Consider the following 23938-nt stretch of genomic DNA (forward strand, 5'->3'; position numbering starts at 1 on the left):
GTGGTTAGATCAAGCTATTCAGACAAGGAAAGAGTCTTCTTATGATTAAAATAACTTCCTCTGGCTGAAGCAGAGAGCGTGACTTTACAACCATGCTTGCATACTCTTTGATGTCGTCATCAAAAACTTTTACCTTATTATATCAGTGACACACGAGGTTATAGGCAACTTTCATGATGGCGTTATTTGACTACAACTACCAGAATAGGCCACTTCGGAAAATACCATAATACTCTTTGTTTGTCCCCTTTAATTTTTGCATAAGCATTGTTTTTGTTTTCTCTTGGGACCATTGTAAGTCCCAAGAGAAAACTCAAAACAATGCTTATGCAAAATTTGGGGGGACAAACAAAGAGTATTTCTTTGAAAGTATTTTAGATTGACTTGTCTAACAGTTATTTCCTGTAATTTAAAGTTATTTTTTTGTTGAAGTGGAGGTTCCTTTAGATCAGAGGACGAGGACGACTACCCAGTACGAGTTTTCCGTACTGAGCATGCACATAAGGTTTGGAGGCCGACATTTTTCGAAGTGCGCGTGCTCGTACTCGTCCTCGGATCTAAAGGTCCCTACTGAACGGACGCACGGCAACATGGAATGTATTATTTTGTTAAAATGGCGGACCAAGTTCTGCAGTTTGCGACTCAGTCCGCTTGATTTCCTTGTCCTTATCAGAGAAATCTACAGGGAATTAATTTATGCTCGAACTTTCTGGCTTAAGAATTTTGTTGTTCATGCTTTTGTTGCAAAAACTGTCTGAATTTTTCTAGAATAAAAGCCTCTTCTTGCACGTCATAAAATGGTATTTTCCCGTAGAACGCCTAATTACTGTAATTAGTTTTTTCTTTTAATAACTTACCGTTATTTAGTTCTGTCATTTTGTTTTTCTCCAGTCAATAAGAGAAGAAGTAGAAGATAAATTCAACGACGGTTCTTTCTCCTGGGATGACAGACGACCGCATGATTGTTCGGCCTTATTAAAACAGTTTTTAAGGTAAACTGGACGAAAAAAGTTCAGCGAGAAGCTGTGTCTTTACTGGTTTGCTTTCTTCCCGGATGAAGTTTTCCTTATGCCCCGTTCACACCAAACGTTATCCATGTTTTGAAGACGTTTAGTTGAACACGGTTTCGAAGTGCTTTCTTTTTAGCTTATCTATCCATGTCAACTACAAGTTAAGCACAGATTAGAGCATGTAAATGCATTGAAACTCAAACACCTGAGCCTCTTGTAAAAGCCAGTCGTACATTTTTCTGTGGCTGATTTTCATTTTGTTAAACCCAAGTTAATTAAGCTTGTCTTGTTGGTGTGAATGGGGATATTAGATAGAATTTTGGGTCAGTTGCTTGTGCACGACTACACGTTCAAGACTAAATTGCTACACGAACCTTATTCTAAAACGACCGCCATACTTAAATAATTTTGCCGGTTTTTATGCAAATTAGCCTGCCTATGTCGTTGCGTTCAAAAAAAACTATTCGTTTGAATCAAGGGTGAATTCCCGTATTCCCCCCTATGCTTTGCCACTTCCTGGGATAATGCCCCCTTTTTTTTGTTCTATGTTTTATTTCCAGAGAACTTCCTTTTCCCATGTTAACACACGAGTACCAACCAACATTTGCTTCTGTGGAAAGTGAGTATTTGTTAGTTTCTTCTCAGTTATCAGTTGGTGGTCGATATACTCTGAGTTTCTGATTTAAAATATTTGAAGAAGGAAAGACGGGTTTTCAAAAGTAATTGATTTTAAAGAAAACGAATAGTTTTCTTAAAAGAGTGTAATCTCCCGGGTGAGTGTAGTGTTTTTGAGGACTTCTGTTTGTGAAGGACTATAACCTGAGCTGAAATCATCTTGGTTCGAAACAGAACTTCCGCCTGGTTATCAGCACTCACCTGGGCTGCCAAAGTCTGTTAAAGTACATGTCTGTCTTTCTGGGCTCAACCTTTTCACAAGAAAAAAATTTTCGTAAGGGGGGAACTGAAAACCAGTCCGAAAAAGCCGGGACCCGACTTCAGTTCGAAATTTGTTCAGTCCGCGATGTCAACTTCCCCAGAGAAGGCAGATCATGCGCGATTAGTTACCTTCATCCTGCTATCTGCAGCAGAATTCTATATAAATTGAAAACAAAGTGGGTCCTGAAAGAACTCGATCATCGTATATCCGGTGTTTTCCAGTGTTTAACGTGATTCTATGCACAGTCAAATAGGTCTTTCTTAGTTAGCCTCTTCATTTCCACATCCTTTTACGACCTCACTTCCCATTTGGCTTGATAGCTCAATTGGAAGAGCACTGCACCGTTAGAAGTCTTGAGTTCAGGACGATGCTGCGAAAGTAATGTTCATAACTACGACTATCTGAAATATAATAGGGCTCATATTTATCGGATGCAGCGTGGTCGAGTGGTCATATCATCCAGAGTTCAGGTCCCGCGCTTACCACTAGTTGATGTTGTCTTGGCAAATGCCCGTTCAAATTCTCTTGGGATTCTTTGCTGCCCGTATTGTGTTTAATGTTGTCTTTAGAGCGGTTTTCAATTGCGTGTCATAAAACAAATCCTAAAGTAATTACCTCGACCAATCACAGCAGGTGCAAACCGCGCAATGAACCAATCCAAATTCGTAGCATTTTCATGTAACTTGCTCAAAGCGCGGGAAAAATAGCGTCTCTATTGGTTTTGGTTTTCCTTCTCATTGGTTGATAGAGTGGTTTTCAATTGAGTGTCGAAAGTAATTAGTGAATTACTTTGGTTTTGCATTACTTCACTCAGTGATTGGTTCAAACTTCTCGCGCCACTTTTTCAACCAATCAGAAGTAAAACCAAAACCGACCGTGGCTTGCGCTGCACATTTTCCCGCGCTTTGTGTCAGCTACGTGTAATTACTCCGAGTTTTGATTGGTTTACTGGATTGTCCCTGTCCTTTTAAATTGGCCAAAGAAATTACTTTGGTTTGGTTTTAAGACAGTCATTTGAAAACCGCTCTAAACTAGCATGAGACTTTTTAACCAATCACCAAGCGAAGCAATTGCAATCGCGTAATTACTTTTGATAGAGCGAGTTTCGATCGAGTGTCGTAAAACCAACACCACAGTAATAATTACTTTGGCCAATCACAAAGGACGGAGACAATCCAGTAAACCAATCAAAAATCGAAGTAATTACACGTAGCCGACACAAAGCGCGGGAAAATGTGCATGCACGCACGAGCCACGATTGGTTTTGGCTTTGCTTCTGATTGGTTGAATAGGTGGCGCGATTATAGTGATGGACTTACTGCGTACTTTTTTGTTTAAGGTATTCCCGACAGGAAACAGCAGCTCCAAGCATTGAATCTTTTAATACTTTTGCTTCCGCCAATTCATAGAGACTGCTTAAAGGTAGGTAGTACAAAATCACAATGTACATGACTTGCCATTGTAGTAAAATGGCATATCCCCAAATTTTGTGTCCTAATGTATGAAAAACAACTCCTCGTGCGATTTTTCAGATTCTAGTTCATTTTTTGAGCCGAGTGACACACCATGAGAAGCACAACAAGATGGGATTAAACAGTGTAGCGATGATCATGGCGCCTAATCTCTTCCTCTGTACCAACAAAGCGCAGCCGACGTTACAAGAAATTCAACACGCTCAGGGAACTGTTAATATTGTGCGAATGTTAATCAAGTACCAAGCTATCTTGTGGACGGTAAGTGTGTTGGTGTTGTTCAATGACGTTAGCTTTCGGCCAAACCGAAAGCTCGATCAAGTACACGCGAGTTACGATCTACTGAATACCACATCGCCGGATCGAGTGGCAATTCGCTCGCTTTCGATTCCGACAATCACTTTAATCTGAAGAATTTGTTTACTTTCCCGCCTCGACATTCGCTTATAAATTAGTTTTTAATTACCTCTAGATTGTACCTCTGTAGTCTTCCACGCCGACGACACCAGAATGTAGTAAGAAAACGACTACGAGTACGAGTTTTCTGTACTGGGCACGCGCGTTACGTTTAAAGAACGAACAATTTCGAAATGCGCATGCTTAGAACTGAGAACCGGTACTCGTAGTCGTCCTCCTACTCCAATCCGAAGGTCGCTAATAGAGACCTTTAGATCGGAGGACGAGTACGAGTACGAGTACGAGTTTTCCGTACTGAGCATGCGCATAAGGTTTGGAGACCGACATTTTTCGAAGTGCGCGTGCTCAGAACGGAAAACTCGTACTCGTAGGCGCCTTCGTCCTCCGATCTAAAGGTCCCTAATGCCACGCATTCAACGGCTAACGGGTCGCTTCGCCCACAGGTTAACTCGGGCACAGGTTCATTCGCCTACACTGAATGTATTACGCCCACTCGTTCTGAGTTAACTTCATTGAGGGTGACGTAGGCTGTGCATTGGGCTAAGCGACCGACCTTCGTTTGACTTACTAAAAAAACTGTTTCATTGTTTAAATGCTCAGATTCCCGGTTTTATGGTCATGCAAGTTCGATATTTATATGAAGCAGAGGGTAACAAAAAAGCTAAGGACGCGAAAGCAGTAAGTTGGATTCAGTGTTATTTTTTTCCCTTTGCTAAAGCGTTTTCGCTTCCGTCTATTTGTTCACTTACCTGTTTGATGGCAAAGTGTTCTTATTCATCTTCTTTCCATTTCATTCCTACGTTCACATTACAAGGTATTCAAACTGGTATATCATCATACTGATTGTACCGAAAAGCCCCTGAACCTAATGAACAGCCATATTTATTGACAGGTGCGGAAGCTTTTAGCAAAGCGTTCACGAGGTGATCCATTGGGCGGGTCCCCACAGAAAAGGAGTTCAGCAGGAGAGGGGCCTATGGCCTTCATGGATGTGAGTATCATAGTAGACATAATAGAATAGAGATGAAGAATTAATTATCGCCTAGTTTTGTCTTCAGTTGTCCTTTGCCGCTGTTGTTGTGGATTTAATCACTGGCATCTTTTGCCTCTAATAACGACAGCACAGTGTGGATGTTTGGAGAAAAAAAGTGAACTATTCACCTTCTAGCAACTCGCGCGGGATTTGCGGCTGAGAATATTGTAATTGTTGTGACGAAGCAATGAATGTAGCTGTATTGGAAGAACTCAACTTTTTTTTAAACTGTTCAATAAGGGTTACAATGGCGGTCAAAAGTGAAAAGCAAAAACGTATTCAGTCTTAACGACGTAAGCAATCACGGGATCTAAATACACAGTCACGACCGCTGACCGGAAATCACTCTGAAATAACAAATAAATAACAAATATCAACGAAACCATTAAACGTTCAGAGCACTGTTCAAACTATTACACAATTGATGCAAGAATAAATGAGTTTTGTGCTATATTATCTTACTGTTTTAGCACATACTAAAACAACTATTCATCTCAGTGTCGGTCACTAGTGGAGGATATTTACCTCATCGAATATATTGTCTTCGCTGGAAAGTACCATGCTAAATGTAACTATATTTCCTTCTCTTACCCAATGTAGGCCGATATTGAGAGTAATATCATTCGAGTCAAAGCCCCCTTGTTGAACAAGGTGCTTATGGCTGTACAACTTACCGACAACATGCGAGCTGGTGACATCGTTTCCAAGTTCCGAAGACGCCCGTCACCATCCGACGAGCGGCGAGATATTAACCAGAACCGAAAACATTCCGAATCGCGTACGAGTGATCCCTATCGGAACTGTCTCAACCCTCACAACAACAACAAGTTTGCGTCAGATAATTATCATCTCTATGAGACAGGAGGAAATATAGGTAAGGGATCCGTGGAATTAACAAGTTAAAATCCTCTCCCTTCCCTCTCTTCTCCTCCTAACTTGTGCTGGGACTTTTCAGTGGGTGGTACATGAGTACAGTTAAATGTAACAGGTTGGAATCAGTATTGGAAAGGTCAGAGCACGTTGCTAACGAATACGTCTGTCTACTGCTTTTCTCATTAGCTCAAATTACACTATAAGAATGACTGTTATGAGTTTGAGAGTTGAGACTCCTCTCCACCATTTTGAAACATGAAAATAAGTGGGTTGTTTAGTCGACCTATAAACGCGTTAAGAGAAAAGTCATTTTGTTTAACTCGAATGCATACTCTTTCTTTCTTTCTTTCTTTCTTTCTTACTTAAAAGATAATTATCTTCTTAAGAGGTGTAATCTTGATGTAGCACCAAATTCTCAGGACTAACTACCCAACAAAGAAATCTATGGTATTTGGGAGAACGTCTTGATCTTGGGAATGAAAGGGTTAAAGCTGTCTGCCCAAATCACGGCTAGTTTTCAGTTGCTGTCTTAAGACAGTCGTTTTGTGCCATGATGGCAACTTTTGTAAGGTATTGAAATTAGGACAAACGTTTTCGAGGACATTTCGTTCAAAAATTTAGTCATTATAGCTCTTTTTTCACCTGCGCAGCGCGACAGTGCATGTCATTAATTTTCTTCATTAATTTAAAGGTTAAGGTCCTTTTTTTTTTACTAGGGTAACACGTGACAGTGATCTAGAGTTACTCATAAACTTGTGGCCCTCGGTACGCACCTTATGTCCAGAAATTCAAGTAATGAGATGCATCCCCGATGTTGATATCCAAGAACTCTTTCTTTTTTCAATGATCCCGAGCCATCATTGGAAAAAAAATTCACGTTTTCATACGTTGTGACGCTAGAATCGTCTGTTGAGATTTAGCAGTTGACTAGCGTGATACCAGGCCAATAAGTATTGAGACTCGGTCTGCAAAATGTGTGATGTCTTAAGGTATGTGTTTTGCTCCCTGCAGGTGAAAGACGTCTAGATCACGATACGAACATGATGGCCTTGAGAAAAGTCAATCCTTACGCGGAATGGATAGTCAAACCACGTGACTAGTACCCTAGCTGCATCCTGGAAGATGATAGCGTGACAGGGTCCAACGCTTTGTGATTTACTGGAAATCGATCTACTGGAAGTCAGTCTACCGGAGGTGATGTACAAAAGGACTCTGGTTTACGCTGAATAGATACAAGCCAAGATATCTGCACAGAATGAAAGTGTTCATGGTACCCTTGTCAATGCAGACAAACGTGTTGTTCTCATGGAATGAAGAATTCTTTCTGTACAGAAATACAGGGATATTATTTTTAATCAACAAGATCAATTCGTTTCTCATGCATCTTACGTCATCGATGATGCTTTCTTAGTTTCATACGTGCCTACCTTTGGACAGGTATCTGTGACGTCAGTTGTGCCCTATAGATTGCGTGACAACTGAATCACGCAGTCAAACTTCTCGACTGCTTCATTCATAGTTGAGTACTTGTTATTACAGATCTCTTTAGCTTGTACGTTTTGTTTTCCCATTCAGACCACGTGATGTTCCCAAGGGAATTTTCCTTTTCATAAGGTGTGGGTACATGTACATGTGCATAAGACGACATTTGAAAGAAACTGTTCCCTAGAGTCACATCACGTGGTCTGAAATGGGAAAACAAAACGTACAAGCTAAAGAGGTCTATTACGTTTAGGTCACAGAGTTAATATAATTTATCGAGAAATGCAGCAGTTAATTTGCTCGTTATTCATACCGTGAGTTATTGAAAAATAGGTGATTAATTTATTTACGTGATTTAGCAAAACATGAGCAAATGGTCAAGTTTCCGCTGTACAAAGATTTTGTTTTCGGTAACAAAACTAGACATTTCCACGTCGTTAGGGAGTTAAAGAAATGACGACGGCTACGGCAACGTCAACGACACAAAACAAGACGATTATTGGTTAAACGAGGAAGATCTCCCTCCTGCACCCCCCCCCCCCCCCCCCCCTTCTTAGATCCGCCCCTGATATAATATTTAACAATTAGGGTCAATAGCCCATGAGGCGAAGCAGAATGGGCTATTGACCCGTGGCCCTTGACGACGAAGGGTCTAACTGTTTTAGTATCACCCAACTTGTCGGACAGAAAAGGCAATAACAAAGTTAGCAAATGCAAGTTGAAGAAATATTTATTTGGAAATAAAACGAAAGAAAGCGTCACGCTTTTCGCTACTCGAGGGCTATTACTAATAATCCTCTAGTAGCGTTGCCAATCAAAATGCAGGATTTGCATTAGTCCATTAGTTGGGTGATACTAATATGTGTAAGGGATTCTTTATTGCACAAATTATCAGAGCTCGGTATGCGTTCACGGTTGACTGACAAATCATCCGCTTAAGCCTATGGTGCCACGCCTCTTTAACGAAAAGAGCGTCTTTACTTGACGTCACAGTGGCCTCTTTGTGTCGTAGAACAACGCGGAGACCTTATTGGTCTTTTATAACTCTTTTCGTTAAGCAAGCAATTTATTTGTTTCTGTTATGGCCGGTCTAAATCTACGACGCCAGCATAAACGTTAGCAACACACGCATGCGCATTTGCTTTTTGTTAATTGGTGTGCCTTGACCAAACAAAAACCTTTACTGAGCATGTGCAGTTTACTTGTGCTTATGCTAGCGTCGTTGGTAAAAACCACTTATAAGACATGTCTGCTGACGAAGTGAGTTGAAACACTACTTTCCCTTGAACTTGTCCCATTCTGCCTTCATTATCAGTGAAAAGTAAGGGCTTGTAGGAAGACGAAAGTGGATTTTGTAATGGATGACTACAATTTACTGTAGCTTTGGCGTACACAAGAAATGCTGTTCAAATCCAACATTGCGATGCAAAAAAGTCTTATTTTCAAAGAATTAAACCGAAGCTGGATGCTTACTCACCTTGTCGTAATTTATTCTCTGTTGTTTTCGAATTAGAACTTAAATAAAGCGCGAGCATACTGTTCTACATGTCGTTCCTTTGATTACAATGTGTATTCTATTCAGCCCGGCTCAAATTAATTGGAAACGCCCCTTCACCAGTTTGAGGATTCAACTTAAATGGAACCTCCACTCCTTCGAAAAATAACTTGAAACCACGGAACATAATGTTTGTATCTTCAACATTTTCCCGGACGCCGCGATCTTGAATAATCATGATGTATTACGATTGCCCTTTCGTTACAAAAACCATGTTTATTCAAGAGATACTCCTTTGCTATTTGAGTATTTTTCAATGGGAATGTCAAGTTAATCCTTCGCTCTTTGGCCACCTCTCTCTCCCTCTCTTAAGTTTGAAATATTACCCGATGACGTCACATCACTGCGGCTCATGTTATTGGGTACCGAACCGAGGCCACCTTTCAGAACTTTAATACAGTTAACGCGAAATGTTTAGTACAGAATATTAGTTTTGTTTTGGGAAATCGTCGTGTAGTTGCTGTTTCTCAGTGCTCCATTTATTTTCAGTTTCGCTCGTACGACTCTCGTATACAAAAACAAAAAGAAGGAAAAGTCTTTGCATGTGTAAGGAAAAACATGCAAACATAATTGAGTTAGAAAACAGTAATAAAACAGACCTTTCTGAATTCATGGAGCTAAAGCACATCCTCAAAAAATTAAACGCCGTTTTACGTAAATACTATCTTTACCTTCAGTCAAATAATACGGACGCTTACCACGTGACCCAATAGGGTTATCTTCACGGAGAACGATTCGTTCATGAGGGTGGGGAGTGGAGGGAAGGGTGGCTCACAACCGACTTGTGTGAGTCCACACGATCACCTGACCGTGGGGGTGCATATGGGGTTAACTTATAGCTGCGCAGGCGAATCGGCGAATGTTAACAAACTTTGAATGTAAATGGTATCTGAGAGTTTTGTAGTTACTGTTAGCTGGGATGTAAAAACTTTGTCTGAATGTCCTGTCCTGTGGCTGCTTTTTTTTCTGCATGCTTTAGCCTTGTTAAAACCTTGGTATCTGTTTTTTAAAGGCTTGCATCACCTTGATCAAGAATCAGATGACGCGACAAACCCCGCGACAGTTCTATGCAACGCTTAAATGTACCAACAGTTGGTTTTTAAGAGTCTCTAAAATTGACTTATAAAGGCTTTCAAGGTTCTTAAGCCGACAGAAATGGCCAAGAATTAAGCTGATATCCGAGAATCCTGAAGTCTGATCCAGACCCTGGAATGTGGGCTGCTATACTAACTTGCAATTGGACGTCGCAGAATCTCAGCACCAAGATCATCAGTATGCCATTTCCGAGTTCATGCCCGCCTCCTTTTCAAAGCGAGTCTAAGTGCGATGTTTTTGTGATGGTAGTTAGTTCTACTTAACATATGAATGAAAACTAATTTTCATAAGAAAAATTCCGCACTTAGACTTGCTTTGAAGAGGAGGCAGAGACTAGCAAATGGTCTGTTGCCTTCTTTCCTAGTATCCTAGTAAGAGGGAAAAAACATGACGGCAGCTGAGCATTTTGTAGCTTTTTTTTTTTTTCAGATGAACTATAGAAAAAAATATTAACTCGCAATTCATGCTGTGCCTTTCAAGATTTTCTTGACGCTTCCTCCACTTGTAAACCGCCAGTAACTTAGAAACAGGGATGATCAAAGAAGGAGTTCATGCCAGGATGAAGCTCTTCATTTTCTCAAAGATGAAAGACTGCCGAATTGGACATAGCCTACGGCTTATTTGGCAGTCCTCAGAATTTATCTCATCCAAGTATTTCCAAATCGGACATCATGTAGTCCTATTACATATACAAATTATCTTGTTGAAGTAAAAATATCTGGCAGGGAGGGAGGAGACTCCATTGTTTTCCATTGTTCGTGCATGGTTGAATGATCGGTGCCAGTGTGACGTCACATAGCAACGAATCGAAGCTTGGCTTCGCTCGGTCAGTTTTCGTGCTTGGAAGCTGAAGTAGAAGATCTATAAGAAAAGCGTAAATACGGGCTTTTGTTTAACTCAACTAAACAATTTGGCGTGAGTATGCAAGCTTTGTTCTCTATAGATTCCTTGTGTGGTAATAATATATTATCTTCTTTATCTCCTCTTTTCTATAATAGATCTTCGTGCATGAATGGAAACAATGTTAACAAATAAATAAATAAATAAACAAATTAAATAATAATAATAATAATAATAATAAATAAATAAATATAGTTAGACCTGGAGTTAGAATTAAAAAGACAGTTACATTTTTTAAAAAAGTAAAAGCGACGTCTACTTTTTGCAACATAAAATTTGTTGCGCAAGAAGGTGGTAATACGCGCAACACCAACCATCTCAACTTGCAACGCAACATTGTCACCCGTATTACTGGACCTTAAACCAGTTTATCGCGCTGGATCAACCTCTCTAGGGAGTTTACGCAAAGACGACGGTTACGGCAACGACAACGCTACAAAGCAAGAATATTATTGGTTAAAAATGGATTTCATGCATTTCTTTGCCGTACTCCGCAAAACAACAACAAGGAATCACCAAATTTTATCTTTTGGAGACAACGTCAGCATATAACAATGACCCATTTATTTGCCAGCTTTATTTTTAAACCGTTCGTAGCCATGCAGTTAACAGGATACTTCCGGCCCGTCTTGTACAACGTGAATAAGACTGAATAATCCTGAAATATTTGTGATAGCGCTAAGTTAAATTTTGGAATGAGGTTTTCGTTGCCGTAGCCGTCGTCTTTGCTTAAAATCCCTACTGTCTTTACACGCGGGCCTGCGCAAGCTTTTGTCGCACGGAATGTGTTGCCGGAAACGTGACGAGCTCGCGAATGAGAAGCGATCTTGCTCGAAGTTTGTACGTTCTTACGAGAACAATTTTATAAATAGTTTTTCCTTCCCATTTAGGACAGACACAGGTTGAAAGAAGATAAACCAAGTTGCCGAGAAAGCTTGAAGAAGGCTCTAAAAGGTTAGTTTAACTCTAATCTTTGTTATTTTGAAATTGAAACACTGAGGCTTTAGCTTTAAAAATACGTGAATATTGTTGTATCTCCGAATTAAGAACCATTGTCATTTCTCGTTTAATTTAAGTTAAAGGAAGAGAAAGAACAAATTGACAGTGGATGTGGATTATGCATGGATGGAGCACTTGCTAATTATATCTTGATATCACCTGGATAACTGGGAAATAAGGTTTAATATTTGTAGGTCTATCTTAATTTCAAGGAAGAGTTGTATACAGGCTATAGACAGGGCGGCAGGTTGTATAGAGGCTATAGATGTTTATGTCCCTCCGTGGTCGCTTCCTCTTCCTTTTCGGGTTTTGTAATTAGCCAGCCAGCACTTTTTAGCGTTCAGGAAATAACCTAAAGCAGGTCCCCTCGAAGATAGTTCGTCCCACCATCGCATCACATTTTCCAGTGTACCACTCCCCGTAGCGTCGTCTGCAAACCAGCATTATTTAGCAGAGCTAGAGGTTTGCAGTTGAGCAATCAATGGTGGTAAGCTGACAGCATAGAGACTCATCGCTACCGGGTCTCCTTCAGTGGTTCCTTCAGCTGACACTAGCTCTTTTCCGCCCATGACAAAGAGCCGGGTATGCCTTACGGTAGGTGTTAATTGCATAAGTTGCGACTGATGGACAAAGGACACTGATGTTGTGAAGCAGCTGCTCTATTCAAGGAATTAAAGGCGTTAGATGCGTCAATTAGCAGCACCACATCAGTGTCGTCGGCGTCAAATATGCTGCGCATTGTATGGACTGCTGCCTCGCTGCCACTTTTCTGTCCTGCGCAAACCTGCAGGGAGCCGCACGCGTCGATCACGTGGTGTCTGGTCACACTCATCACACACTTCCCCATTATCCGACGTATTACTTCTCCAACCCCTATAGGTCGCACCTTTTTTTCTCCTTTGTCGAGTGGTATCAGACGATTAGCTAAAATAGCTTCGATGCTGCGAGGATCCACATACTCGGTGTAGCAGTAGCGGTGCAGAGGTAGCATAGTAGCAATAGCGGAGCAGAGGTTTGTGCCTGACTTTTTGAAGGATTTACAAGCCATCATCCGCCGGAATCCATTAGAATCAACTCCTGATGGACCACCCGAACCTTTCGTTTTTAGCGCTGCTTTCCCAACCATCTCCTCGTTTATTTGCTGGAAAATAGAGTCAGGCACTTGCTCTGTTGGACCAAACACAAGCGTTCCGAGTTGGGCTTCCTGTGCCTCTGGTTGTTTTTTCCGTAGCTGTTTCATCACGTCATCAGTTAGAGGCAGGATTCCTCCTTCGTTCTCACCACTCAGATATCGCAGAGCCGAGTTAATTTGTCCTGTCATGACAAGGTTAGCAAAAGCCCTGGCACGATCCGGCTCATTCTTTCTGTGGGAACTGATAAGGCGCCTTTGAATAGCGCGGCCTTTGCGTAGAAGAGAGTCGATTTCACCTTTATTCCATTGATCCAGTCGTATGCCCAAGCATTCTTGATGATCCTCCGCTTGGCTTTTGGAGGCCAACTGCTAATAGAAAAATGGCAGCTTTCAGAGCGATGTTTTGCAATGGCGATCCATTATTCCAATCATTGATATGTTCAGTGAATTTGTCGATGAATTCCCTCCCTATCTTCCCATAGAGGACAAAAAAGGTACTTTTCCGCCACTTGACGATCTCATCTTAGGCATCCTCTATGGTCGTCACATTCACTGTTATTGGTCTCCCTTCAGGATCTTGGCCCCAAAACACACTCGATAGAGCGGTTTTCAATTGAGTGTCGAAAGTAATTAGCGAATTACTTTGGTTTTGCATCTACTTCACTCAGTGATTGGTTCAAAGTTTTCGCGCCACTTTTTCAACCAATCAGAAGTAAAACCAAAACCAATTGTGGCTCGCGCGTACACATTTTCCCGCCTTTTGTGTCGGCTACGTGTAATTACTTCGAGTTTTGATTGGTTTACTGGATTGTCTCCGTCCTTTTTGATTGGTTAAAGTAATTACTATGGTTTTGGTTTTACGACACTCATTTGAAAACCGCTCTATAAAGTGTTCAATAAAGATTCACATTCACGTTCACGTTCACGTTCACGTTCAATAACTGTTACGTAGCTGTGCTCATTTCAGATCGAATTCTCTTAAAGTGCCTAACACCTCAACACAGTTTTCCACTTTATTTATTCTCCGAAATCGTCCAAGTGCATTACGTTGTTTTTAGAACCGTTGCATGAAATTCACTTTTTTATTTGCTTTGATAGACGGAAAAAAGTGGTTATACTTTGATTCACAACCGACCAATGAGGGGAATGGGTTTAATACCGGGACGTTAAGCTTTCAAGTAACTTATGACTTGTAGTTTGCAATTAACAAGTTGGACGTTTGTAAAGATACAAGTCGGACTCCTGTAAACCTTTTATTGAAGTGTACAAGTACCAAATTTTACAGGTGTAGCGCTACACCTGCACCTTTAGTTGCAAGTCGGAGTCTTGTAACAAAGAGTACTTGTAACGATATTTATTGAACTCATTTTCGCGTAGGCATGTAAAAAACAAGGGCTCAACTTGTACACTACATTGAATTTGACCCATTGGCCTGGTGTTGTAGCTATAGGTATAGGAACGAGATTATGTAAATACAGTCTGGCTGTGGGCGATGTTACTCGCGCGCTTGACACACCATACGAACGGAAATGATCACATTTTCAATTTCTCTGAAAGCTCTTTACCGACTGACGTTGTGTTCTGTTGCTGTTAGCAAGAACCTGGCAGTGTGAATTCAATATGGCGTGGCTGGAAGCACGAGGAAGCAAAGATACTTGGCATTGAGGGCGATGCGCCCAAGAATCCTAACTAAAGATTCATTGGAAAAAGTGAGTTTATTTGGTTTATTTTGACTTCACTACCCAATCAGACACAACACAACTAACTCAATCACATCACAACTGTGTAGATGTTTGGGCTTGTGGGACAGCAAGCGCCACAAACCGGTTTATTTTGTTTGCTAAGTCTCCTAGTATAGTGTATACTGTTTCAGAAGTATTTCTATTAAAGCAATTAAAGCCATATGCATACAAACTCCGCTCCCACATTACAATATGTTAGCATACGTGATGGTACTGATCTACTGAAAACGTATTACAGGAAAGCTGCACTGGGCACCTGTTGGATACGAAAACCCAAGACCCTGTGGGAATGACGGAACGTATTCTCCAAACCCTATGCAAGTGCCACTACTCTATGGAGGCTAAGGGGTAAAGTTAACAAAAAAGTAGGCGAAGAAAGCCGAACCTAGACTGATTCAAATCCCTAACGGTTCACACTCGTACGACAAATTACCCATAATCCCTACCAGACAACCAGACCTAGTCCTCTGGTCCGTGCCGGCATAATATCTATTTCTGCCAATTTCTCAGGCTACAACTGTCAGAAATATCATCTTATGAAGATCAAATTATCTTGTCGAAGTAAAAATGTCTAGCTACTTAAAGAGGCTCGATCCTTTCAGCGGGGGGGGGCTTTTAAATCTTGACTTGCGCTTTTGTCAGACAATTCTTAAGGCTGCCTACGTGTACCTAATGGTTTCCATGGCAACGGTACAGCATTGCTAAAAGACCCTCAATTCAGTTTTTGGAAAGTGCTTTAAAAGAATTTGAGGTGAGTTATTTATGAAAAAATATATATATCGAGATGAAGCACCGAGATAAGTTTCCAGACATTGCTCAAAATTTATCTTCGTGTTTGGCGCGCGCTCGCTCAGACGAAAACTATGGCTTTCGAGCGTGCGCTTTCGAACCTCCTTAAACCAATTTATCAAAGGGATCAACCTTAGGGCCGATTTACACGGTACGACTTTGTCGCATGCGACAACGGCTTACGACAGGCCTAGGAAATGACTTACGATTGTTGTGTACGTCAGAAAAATGTCGTAGCATTTTAAAACATGTTTTGAAACGCTGCGACAATCGTAAGTCATGTCGTAGGCCTGTCGTGAGCTTGTCGCATGCGACAAAATCGTATCGTGTAAATCGGCCCTTACTGTCTTTTTAGCACACGGGCGTGCGCAGGCTTTCCTCGCGAGGGATGTGTTGTCCAAAACGAGACGAACTCGTGAATCTGAGGCGATCTTGCTCGAAGTTTGTCCGATCTCCAGAGAATATTATAAATAGTTTTTTTTTCCCAGTCAGAACAGACACTGGTTAAAAGAAGGTGGACCAAATCGCTGCGGAAACGTGAAGAAGACTCGAGAAGGTTAGTTTAACTCTGGTTTTTTTCTATTTTGAAACTGAACCACTGAAGCTTTAGCTTTAAAATACGTGAATTAAGAAACATTTGCTTCGTCATCAATAAACCTAGCAGTTTGTGACATCAAGGTGGAAACAAGAGCAAGTACAAATTGACAGTGAATTATACATGGATGGGGCAGTGGCTGAATATCTTTGTATCAACTGGATAACTGGGAAATAAGGTTTAATATTTGTAGGTCTATCGTAAATCCAATCATAAGTTGTATACAGGTTTAATTTCCTGACGCGAATTGGTTTTTGGCGCGAACAACACGAATTTCACCCAGAGTTTGTTTTATTTGTTAACCTTATTTGGGGGTTGAGAGTTTGCTTTGTGAGTTTCTCCTCCGCATGGACATGAGGCTGACCCCGTGTTTGGGCCTCGGAGGGCTTTTACTTATAACAGGAAATCTTTTAAAAAAACTTACCAAATTTTCAATTACGCACGTTCCTATTTGCATAAAGAACGCTACGCCCCTGCTTAGAAAGTAACGTCTGTCGACCCTGTATTAGTATTTTATTACTACCGCAGTATTGTCGTACCTTGCTTCCTTAATTAGATCAAACTTGTTTTTCAGTCAAAGGCAAATTTTTATTTCAAAGAAAACCAGGCGTTTTTGTAAAAGGGCTTCCCCCCGCCTAGAAACTGTAATGTTTTGGAAAGGTTACTGTACTTAATTTAAAATTTGAGATAAAATTGGTGTTAAATCTTGACGTTTCGTCCAAGATTCTTCTGGAGAAAGATGATTGCGTATTGAACAATTACGAAGCTGGCATATCATGGCATAAAATGAAGTTGTAAAAAAATATCAGTAAGAGTCATGATGAATAACTTGTCGGTTCTAGGACATATTACTCCCCATTATGTAAACCTCCTGGCCTTATTTAACTTTCTGACGTTGTGAAAATACCATGTAAACACCTGCCGACTTCTTCATGATTACATTATTGATTCAGTATGCCGGAACATGTAATTTCATTTGTACCTGAGCAACATGGTTACGCTACTAGTATTGAGATGTACATCGTTACCACGCCCAAAACCTCTTCGTCTTAGAATGAATATACAACAGTTTTGCCCAACAATTAATGCATGTTATCACCGGAATGGTATCTCTTCATACCTAAGTAATATTCCAACGAGACAATCGTTTGACAAAGGAAATTGATCTCTTCAGGAACTATTTTGCACAGAATTAACTTTTAAATGTGTTTGTAACACGTATACAACATTTGCGTTCTTCTTTCCTCCCTTGTAATTTGTTCGCTCTTTTATCTTTAAAAAAATGTAGTTTGACCCAAAGGGCATATTATATAATTAATTAACCTATATGTTTACCCTCTCGGTTCTTTCCTTTTGTTAGTCTTTTTTTTGATGAACTCTGTACAAACTGGATGAAATAAATAAAGCGACCGTACGGATCAGTTTCATGGCAAAAACAATTACATAACGAGACGAAAGAAAAATAAATTTGCCTGAGCTTCACTGCTAAGATAAAATATTCATGAGGTAAATACCCATAATCATACAAAATTCATTTCGTAAAGAAACACTTGTATCAAATATAACTGTATGGTTTTCGTTCACGATTGGCGGATAAAATGACGGCAAATTGATGGCAACTGGTACCCTTGGATAAAGTAACATACGCGTTTTTAACATTAGCTTATTTACCGCCTTGATACTGAAGTATAAACTTGAATGATACGGACGAAGCTGCTTACAAACAACATTGCACTGAAAAGGCCCCAAAAGATGGAAACCTCTGGCCTGACGACAATTCTAAAAGCCTTTCTCACTGTTCTACAGGTCTTCCTCTCGGATGCCGTTCATCAAGATGCGATAGGTATCATTTTAGTTTGCTATTTCCCTCCGCCGAAGATTTTGAAAAATTCTGTTGGGTCTCTTGCCTTTTTTTTTTTCACATATATTTTTGTGGTCAATCCCTTTTTTTCTTATTTCCTTTTTTTTTTTTTTTTCAGAGATTAAATGGGACAAAGGTATCAGTCGTGGTGGACCCAACTGTGGTGTAAGCTACGGAAACTTTCGGTTGCACAAATTCTCCTTCTTGAATATCACCGTTATTAGTGAAGCTCTCGTTGAGCAAACAGCGCAATGCTCGTTTGCCTGTCTAGAAACTCCGGAATGCTTTTCATTCAACCTGGGTGCTTTCCCGGACAGCAACGAGAAACTGCTTTGTAAACTCCTCCCCTCGGACAAATACAACAACTCGCATGAATTTCTTCCCAACGGATTGTTTCACCACTATAGCATTGCGGTAAGTTGAGTTTCATGAACAGTTTAGAAAGTCAATTGTTTTTTTGTGTGTTTCTCGACTCATTCTCAAGAGGCGATAAGACTGAGCTTTGTCCTGGTGCAAATAAAAGATCCCGTTTTGGCTGCATCTTGAATTCATTTTTTGGAATGTCTTCGAGGAGTCGGCAAATAGTAAATGATGTCATGCAAAAAGGAAACTGAAGGGAAAGAATAAATTAGAGTATATTTCGTGTTGGGTAAGTTAACAAACTTAGTGACAATTGTATTTTTATGAACTTGCACCCGGCCGAAGAAAGAGGGTTGCTAAGAACTGTAAAGAAATGCACAAAAGTTGAAAACCCGCCTGAATAAGGAACAAAATTTGTTTTCCACATGAAGTGGTAGTAGTGAAGTGAATTAGCTATTAGTCTCTCCCCTCGGGGCTCAGTTTTCAGGACTAATTTACAATGTTTTTCGGGGGACTTTAGCCAGACTGCTTATTACACAGTTTACAATTTATTTTAGGAAGTGAAAGATGCCCCCGTCCAGATAAGGTCAGACCACAACACCGGGGACTACGTCCCCTACCTTTTTAACGTCCCATACTATTTAATTTCCAACAAGAGTTATCAGACGGGACCTCCGTTTTACAGTCCTTGTTGTTTTTGCAAGGTCAGCTACTGCAGGGCGGCTCTTAGCTTTGCATAATTGCATTCTCTTAATTGACTTTGCCGTAGTAAATGCGTGGTTATCAAGGGCTTCTCATTATTTGCCACCACTTTGTTTCTGCCATTTTTGTAAACACGTTTTCTACTGTGTTTGTGCGTCCGACTCAGCAACGACTTAGGTTAACAAGAAGAAAGTTCAGCTGGCAGGGTACGTCGTAGATCGTTAAGTCTCATTTATTGATGTTAATTTGTTTCGTTATAGTCGCCCTGCAGCAGCTGGCCTTGCAAAAACAATAGAATGTGTGTGACACTGTACGAAATCAGCAGCTACAATTGTGTCTGCGACGAACGATTCACAGAAAAAAATATCGAAGAAGGTAAGAACTCATCCAGTATTATAAATTTATTCTCCTAAAAGAGTTACAGCTCACCGAACCAATATTTCGACAACGCCTGTCTATTGTCCTTATCAGGGGTGTTCCAAAGTTACCGTAAGAGTCCTTCAAAATGTTCACCAACTTCCAAAAAAATAGAAGGGAGCGCTTATTAATAGTAATTAGCATCCTTTGCTTTTAGTAAGATTCAAATGTGTGTCCCGTAAAGGGTCGGCAGGCTCGATGTTCAAAGGAGGGTAGGCGATATTGATGTGTCACTCTTGCAAACAATGGCGTTTATGGTACCGCCCGTTGGTGGTGATAATTCTAAATTACCCCTTGCAATTTTCTAATTAGCTTGACAAGCATGCTCTTTAAAAGCAGGATTTTCCTTTTTGCAAAGCCCGCCTTTTAATGCTGTTTTTCAAACGTGTGCCAAACTGATCCGATATGCGCATAATCACAGTCCATGATTGCGCGGGATACAGTAAATGGCGTCAGTTCCTTGTTCCCTCTGTGCGGGATTTTTACGGGTTTGGCAAAAATATGACTTGACGTTTGGAAGGAGCATCGAAAGGCATTGGTTACAAGCAGAACACTGCTAATGAGCGGAAAGTTCAGGTGAACATGTGATCTAACGAAGCAGATTATACGCGCGCCCAACAGGAATTTGATGTAGAACTATGCTGGGAGATGAAATCTAACTTAAACTGGTGGAGAGAAAACTTCTTGATGAGCTCCAAGAGAATGCCGATAAGAACGATATGAAAGCATTTTGTCCTGGACTAAGGGAAACCTACGGTTCAAAGCCAAAATGAGGTTTGCAACGAAAAGCTTCAGATAGTGAGACAATCGCACAGGAGTAGGAAAAGATTCTGAAAAGATTTTCCGACTTTTTTAAACAGTTGCTAAATTGAGACTAAGCATAGAAAGCACACGAAGTACTGACACAGCGATCAGTATTCATACACGTCATTTTATGAACAACTAAGTATCGATCGATGGGTTGCTAACAGCTTTAAAGACCACCCAAGAAGGGAAAGCTCCACGAAGAGACGGGATTCCAACAGAAGTTTTTGAACATGGAGGTAAAATACTCAGTCTGAAAAGCTGTTTCAGTGTACAAGTTGTTCCCCGAAATATAGAACACTGGCGGAGCACGTACCTTAAGAATGGCAAGATGCCAGCATTGTCCCCATCTACAAAAAAGGCTACAGGAAAGACTGTTATAACTATAGTAATAATAATAATAATAATAATAATAATAATAATAATAATAATAATAATAATAATAATAATAGTTTATTGATATCCCTCTCGCAGCCTAAAGGCTGAATGAAAAGGATGGTCAGTGACAATAACAGACATACAATACAAAGACAGTCAAATAGATAATTATATAAATATGATTAAAAGCACTAAATAACAGAGAACAAATAACAGAGAAGAGGTTTACGACTGATCTTGATACTTAATGGTGCAGAAATCTTCGAACCGCTTTGTCTTAGGGACAAAGCGCACCGGAAGACTTTCGCCTGAACGGAGGCAGTATGGCCTGTCAATTGACACTCAAGGAATTAATGGCTTGAGTACAGGAGACGACAGGCAGTCACGCTTGATGAAAATTGTGCAAGCTTCTTCCCTTCTCTGGGAAAGGGTAGTGATGCCAGATTGAGTTAATGCATCGTCATAGTGACAGTTCGGCAGAACGATGCGTAGGGCCCTTTTTTGTAGAGTGTAGTAGGATGGACCGTGATCGTCTGCCTACGTCAGGTGGAAGAAAAGTGTATCCAACAGGATCTGCCACTGAAGCGGTTTGTATCCAGACAAGAAAGAAAGCTGTCCTGATCAACGTCTTCCATTTCAAAGCAAAATCGGAAACCACTATCAAAGTTGTGAAATCGCTCTTTGCAGATGCCAGTGCTTGTTTCACTGGCACCGTGCAGAGGAAATGGGTTGAAGAGTTTGCCAAAGAAGCTATCGTGTTTATACTGAAAATTAACATCGAGAACAATGAATGCCTCTACCAACCTACATTCATAGGCAGTACCGTGTCTGAGAATGCGATTATATATGAGAAACTTAATTGCACTCAGAATGACAAGACCCCGTACAGCCTTTCCTGAGCTCCAAGACAGACTGCGGAAAAGTCGACACGCTAATATCAGAAGGAAACGTAAAGCCGGTCTATAGAGTAGCAATGCTCTATACGGTGCAGAAACATGGACCATATGAAACATGACCGCGGATATGAACGTCACCCTCGGCAACTACGCTACTCACAGCTCTGTGAAGCCGGGGAAGAGGAACCAGGAAGGCCTTGCCTTATATTCAACATGAAATGGAAGAACACAGAAAGGAACTAATTGCAACTATATGCAGAGGATAGGCCAAAATGGGAGAGTATGATATGACGCCAGAGGTTTCATGAAACAGTCTTTGTCGGTTTGACTGACTGCTAGGACGATCACTTCATTTATTTGAGGCTGGAGCGTTAACATGTAATTTTCACGATTGTTTGATCAACGGTCATTAGGGCCGTTTATGCGAGAGAAAATAAGCCGCGACTTGCTCTGGCCGCGGTGTACATAATACGCAAAAGGAACTATTTATACGAGTATAAACTCCCAGGCCAGGATAAGCCGCGGCTTGAGAAAGCCGTGAACGTTGATTTTGTAACATTTATACGGGCTGTTCGCGTCTTATGTAAGCCGCGGCCAGAGTAAGCCGCGGCTTATTTTCTCTCGTATAAACGATCCTATTGTTTCAATTTACTCATAAATGACTCTGGGATTCGTACTACTTGGAAATCGGATACTCTGCCTGTTAACTAACGATGTAACAGTGCAAAGCTAAGAAATCCGTCCTTTGATGACTTACTTAACTTGACGTATTTGGCTTGTTCTCAAACTCCATTAACTTTCATTCTTCTCTATCTGCCATTATTTTCTTTACTAATTCAGTGCTTTGGCCATTGTCATCTCTCCGTTTATCAAGATTTGCATTTGATGGTCTGCGCTTCTTGCATTTGTAACCTGATAATAGAGGGCTCAAGCACACGCGTTTTTGAGACGCGCTCGGCAACCGGAAGTGATCTATTTTCTCTTTTAACTTGTTTTCACTCAACCAAATTTACATTGATATGTATCTTTTCTCCCTTAGAGATGATTAATATGAAATAATGTAGACACCACTGTTCTGGCACGCGAAATTTCCTCTTCCGGTTGCCGTCCGCGTGGGAGAGGAACGCGTCACGAAGCCTTAAGAACGTCTGCGTGGCTAGATATTATAATTGTCAACCCTGTTCTTTTTGGCTGCATCTTTTTCACATAATAATTCTATGATTCTTTATTTCTTTTTACTGAATATTTAGTTTGTTTCTCTAGCAAATTTTGACTGCTGGCGTAGCAGTTCGAAGAGTTCAAGCCGAACATGGCATCACCGTGGTCCAGTTGACGCAATCGATTTCCAAACGAATGAAGACGTCATTTTGGAAGGGTACCGTCTGTGGGGCGTGAGCAACGGTTCAACTTCATTTAACGTTACCGTTCGTTTGTACCGTGGCAATACGTTGATTGACGAGAAGACAGGCTCCTATCCTTCCAGTTCAAGTGTCAAGACATTTGAGGTGAAGTTTTCCCATGGGATTTCAATTTGTGCAGGTGTAACATACACTGCTACATCGAAAATCACAACAAGTTTATACACTTTTGCCCATACTGACGGAGTGGCGAGCACCACTTGTTCTGGGGTAAACGTTACCTTTGCACAAGTTTCGTCAAAAGACACAAACGGTTCCGACAGGTATCAAGGCCAGATCCCAGCTTTGATTTTCCGTTCATAACGATGTTTGAGCAATCTCCGCCGGGTCTGCGCATGAGGAGTGGAACAAGGTCTTAAAAGGAACTATCGGTTAAGTTGTAAATGCAATATGCTTAGTCAAACCAATTTTTAAGCTAAATTGCTATTCACGGACACACTAGATTTGAAATCGATTTTTCCTGTTGTCAAAAATAATGCTTGTAAACAATTATCCTCCCATTTATCAACGAATTGATTCTTGCAAAAGTTCAGTGAAGACTAGACAATCGAATTTGAACTAAGGTCGATTAAAAAATTAAGCACATAAAGATAACGTGAAAATCATGAAAATAAAGTAATTTACCTCTTTACCATAGAATTAACATCAGGGTATTGTTACCTGACGTGAAAGAGGTTTACAGCACAACAAAGTTGTTAGGTTTTTTTCCGTACTTTAATTCAACGACTTCTTTATTTGTGTGCTATGATCAAGACATACATGTTTGTCTAGGAGTGAACTTAATTAGATGCATGCTGATTTCAATAAGCGTCACGAAGTGTCCCCTTGCTCTTCTCCTCAACTTCAACATCACTCGCGTGTCTCACACTACATGACAATTAACGTCACAAAGTGTCCACCAAGTGCTGCTCCTCAAAATAAACAGCTGCATTATTAGGATGTATTTGCAAGTCTTCCAACCGGGTACGGCTCTGATCTTCAGAGCAGCACAGATCGTTGCCGATACGCTGTTATTTTCCTCGATATGTCCACATCTGAAATCTTCCAGGGCAACACGCTTTGTAGATTGTT

The 23938-nt window shown here is 40.7% G+C and overlaps 2 protein-coding genes and 1 long non-coding RNA gene across 6 annotated transcripts in view; all 3 read left to right on the forward strand.

Moving 5' to 3' along the window:
* LOC138003366 (rho GTPase-activating protein 18-like) overlaps positions 1–8768 on the forward strand; it is a 32959-nt gene extending 24191 nt beyond the window's left edge. For all 4 annotated transcript variants that reach the window (XM_068849405.1, XM_068849408.1, XM_068849406.1 and 1 more), the window contains 8 exons: positions 892–992; positions 1571–1629; positions 3287–3369; positions 3480–3680; positions 4437–4514; positions 4729–4827; positions 5470–5743; positions 6754–8768. In XM_068849405.1, the coding sequence (XP_068705506.1) occupies positions 892–992; positions 1571–1629; positions 3287–3369; positions 3480–3680; positions 4437–4514; positions 4729–4827; positions 5470–5743; positions 6754–6842 (984 nt within the window). In that variant the 3' untranslated portion in view covers positions 6843–8768. The remainder of the gene's footprint in view (positions 1–891; positions 993–1570; positions 1630–3286; positions 3370–3479; positions 3681–4436; positions 4515–4728; positions 4828–5469; positions 5744–6753) is intronic.
* Positions 8769–11703: 2935 nt separating this feature from the next.
* LOC138004608 (uncharacterized) lies at positions 11704–15934 on the forward strand. Its single transcript, XR_011123793.1, has 3 exons — positions 11704–11728; positions 14500–14614; positions 15925–15934. It is a non-coding gene; the product is annotated as an uncharacterized lncRNA (long non-coding RNA).
* A 1534-nt stretch (positions 15935–17468) lies between these two features.
* On the forward strand, positions 17469–23542 carry LOC138002849 (uncharacterized). Its single transcript, XM_068848830.1, has 4 exons — positions 17469–17874; positions 18011–18306; positions 19215–19329; positions 22713–23542. The coding sequence occupies exons 1-4, from the start codon at positions 17730–17732 to the stop codon at positions 23168–23170; spliced, it is 1014 nt and encodes a 337-aa protein (XP_068704931.1). The 5' UTR covers positions 17469–17729; the 3' UTR covers positions 23171–23542.
* Positions 23543–23938: the final 396 nt, after the last annotated feature.

This window comes from Montipora foliosa, chromosome 5 (assembly GCF_036669935.1).
Source record: "Montipora foliosa isolate CH-2021 chromosome 5, ASM3666993v2, whole genome shotgun sequence".
Taxonomy (NCBI): domain Eukaryota; kingdom Metazoa; phylum Cnidaria; class Anthozoa; order Scleractinia; family Acroporidae; genus Montipora; species Montipora foliosa.